Below are 2,370 nucleotides of genomic sequence, written 5' to 3'. Positions count from 1 at the left end.
CCTAGCAGTGACGGTGATATTGTACGCGGAGACGTTTTCTCTGTCCAAGGCAGTGGCTATTATTAGTTTATAGGCCTTCTCTGAAGACGGTTCTAGTCTGAAGGGCAAATCGCCATCGATGTTGCAGTTCACTTCCCCGTTATCTCCCGAGTCTCTGTCACGGACATTGATCACAGCTACCACTGTACTCGGGACCGAGTCTTCGGGTATTGGATTCAAGATGGGCAGGAGCGAAAGGGCTGGCGCGTTGTCGTTCACGTCTAGGATCTCTATGTGCACTTTGGCGTGCGCACTCAGCCCGCCCCCGTCCTTGCCTTCAACACTCGCTTCGTAATATTTCCCTTCTTCATAATCTAAGGGGCCTGTAACCGTCACGTCCCCTGTCCTGGAGTCCAGCGTGAATAGCTGCCGAGCACTGTTTGCCATGTCACTGAACGAGTAAGTAATTTCTGCGTTTGTACCTTCGTCGCCGTCAGTAGCCTTCACCTGGAAAGCTAAGGAGCCCTCGGGGAGGTTTTCCAGCAGTCGAACCTTGTAGATCTCTTTGACGAATACCGGCGGGTTGTCATTTGCGTCCGTCACGTTAATCTTAATCTGGGCTGTCCCGGATCTCACTGGGTCCCCGCCATCCACAGCCGTCAGTATCAAATGGTGATGTCTCTGGTTTTCTCGATCTAAGCCTTTCTCCAGCACTAACTCCGGCTGTTTTGTCCCATCAGGACTCTCCCTCACTACAAGGGAGAAGAACGGGTTGGGGGTAAGCTGGTAGTTTTGTAATGAGTTCGCCCCAATGTCGGGGTCTCTGCCACTTCCCAGTGGGAACCTGGCCCCAGGAGGCGTGGACTCGATCATTTCTATGGCAACAAGTTCTCTGTCAAACTTTGGCGCATTGTCATTGATATCCTGAATAGTAACGCTTACATGAAATATATTGAAAGGGTTTTCCACGACTGCCTCCAAACTGAGGACACAGGGCGACACGGCCCCGCAGATGCCCTCTCGGTCTATCCTCTCCTTCACCCGCAGATTTGTATTATCTTCCCCGAGCGTGAAGTATTGCTTTTCGTCTCCAGAGACTACCCGCAGCTTGCGTGCCGGCAGGGCCCCCCGGCCCCGCCCCCGGGCCCCCGCCCTTTTCCCTGCGTTGCCGGTCGGCCCCCCATTCTCTGCTTTGCTGAAGGGTATTTTGCAAGCGATTTTAAATTAGGCTTTCGGAGCAGCTGAATCAGTACCTGAGAGAAACAAATATATGAAATCCCTGTTGCCGGGCGGAGGGTGGGCTGAGTCTGGGAATTCCTGCTCTTCTCTCCGCTCTGCTCCGTGCGGAGCGGCACTGCGCGGGCGCCGGGGCCGGGGAGGAGCCGACGGTTGGAGCCGCTTCTCCGCCTTGGCCAACAGTGACACCCTGAGTCCGTGCCTGAGAACCGCAGCGTCCGAGGGGAAGGGAGGGGCCCGAAGGTCCTGCTAAGCACGTCCTTAAACCGCAGTCACCGCGGGTTGGAAAATACAGATGCTGTCAGTAGCACGAAACAGAAAACTTGTGTCTGTGCTGAAACGGCGCACCTAGGACTTCTCATTGTCTGAATTTCTTACATCTGCAAGTATTCGGCAAGACAAATCCTCCCCCATTGCTCGGAGGATGTGGGGCAGCATCTATCTCTGTCCCACGGTGATCTTACTGGTCCCCGCTGCCATCTCCTCATCACCGTGAGAGAAACGGCAGGACGGGACGAACGCTGAAGGACTGCTCATAGATCGTGGTTTTATTTGCGATAGTTTGGAGATCCCGAGCTAGCACTCGGCTTTCCCACTTTGAACGGTGATCGCTGATGGACAAGCAAAGCCGGGAATCCCAGCCAGTGCGAAAAGCGCAGCGGTCGCACCAGACCTAGGGGAGCTCTTTCGACATTCAAGCCCCGGCATCATCGTATCATCGTGCCATACAGACCAACCCCGAATTTCTTCCGTCCATGTCTGACAAACCGCGTCCTCATCCCCTAAGCCGGCCGTTAATGCAGCAGGTCTCAAACCCCAAGAATATTTTCCGGCAAATGTTGATGGCGGTTACTGTTGTTTGAAGAAGCCAAGAGAAACCAGACAGATTCCACCCTCATGAAAAGCCATTGTATCTCACCTGTACAGTAAAACTTCGTCTCTCTTGCAGTGAAGAAAAAAAAACCCCAAACAAACCAAACCCAAACCAAACCTGGAGGAGGGCTGTATCACCACAGCCCCTTATGCAGAAGGCAGAAACCTGTTAGAAAACCCTCCACACTGCCGGCCCGGTGGAGCAGCTCTTGCATATACTCCAACGCTGGGTCTCTGCAGCTGCCAATGTGAAGATCTCCCTTCTCAGTAAGGCATCCTTAG

General features: G+C 53.8%; 1 protein-coding gene across 1 annotated transcript in view; it reads right to left on the bottom strand.

The window, feature by feature from the left end:
* Positions 1-25: 25 nt before the first annotated feature.
* LOC104132646 (protocadherin gamma-B2-like) overlaps positions 26-2,370 on the bottom strand; it is a gene marked incomplete at both ends in the record, with an annotated part of 8,919 nt that continues 6,574 nt past the window's right edge. Inside the window, one exon of the mRNA XM_009645956.2 lies at positions 26-1,174. Within this exon, the coding sequence (XP_009644251.2) occupies positions 26-1,174 (1,149 nt within the window). The remainder of the gene's footprint in view (positions 1,175-2,370) is intronic.

The sequence above is a fragment of the Egretta garzetta genome, unplaced genomic scaffold (assembly GCF_000687185.1).
Source record: "Egretta garzetta isolate BGI_Z169 unplaced genomic scaffold, ASM68718v1 scaffold2079, whole genome shotgun sequence".
In the NCBI taxonomy this organism is placed as follows: Eukaryota; Metazoa; Chordata; class Aves; order Pelecaniformes; family Ardeidae; genus Egretta; species Egretta garzetta.
This window is presented reverse-complemented; position numbering and strand designations above follow the sequence as displayed.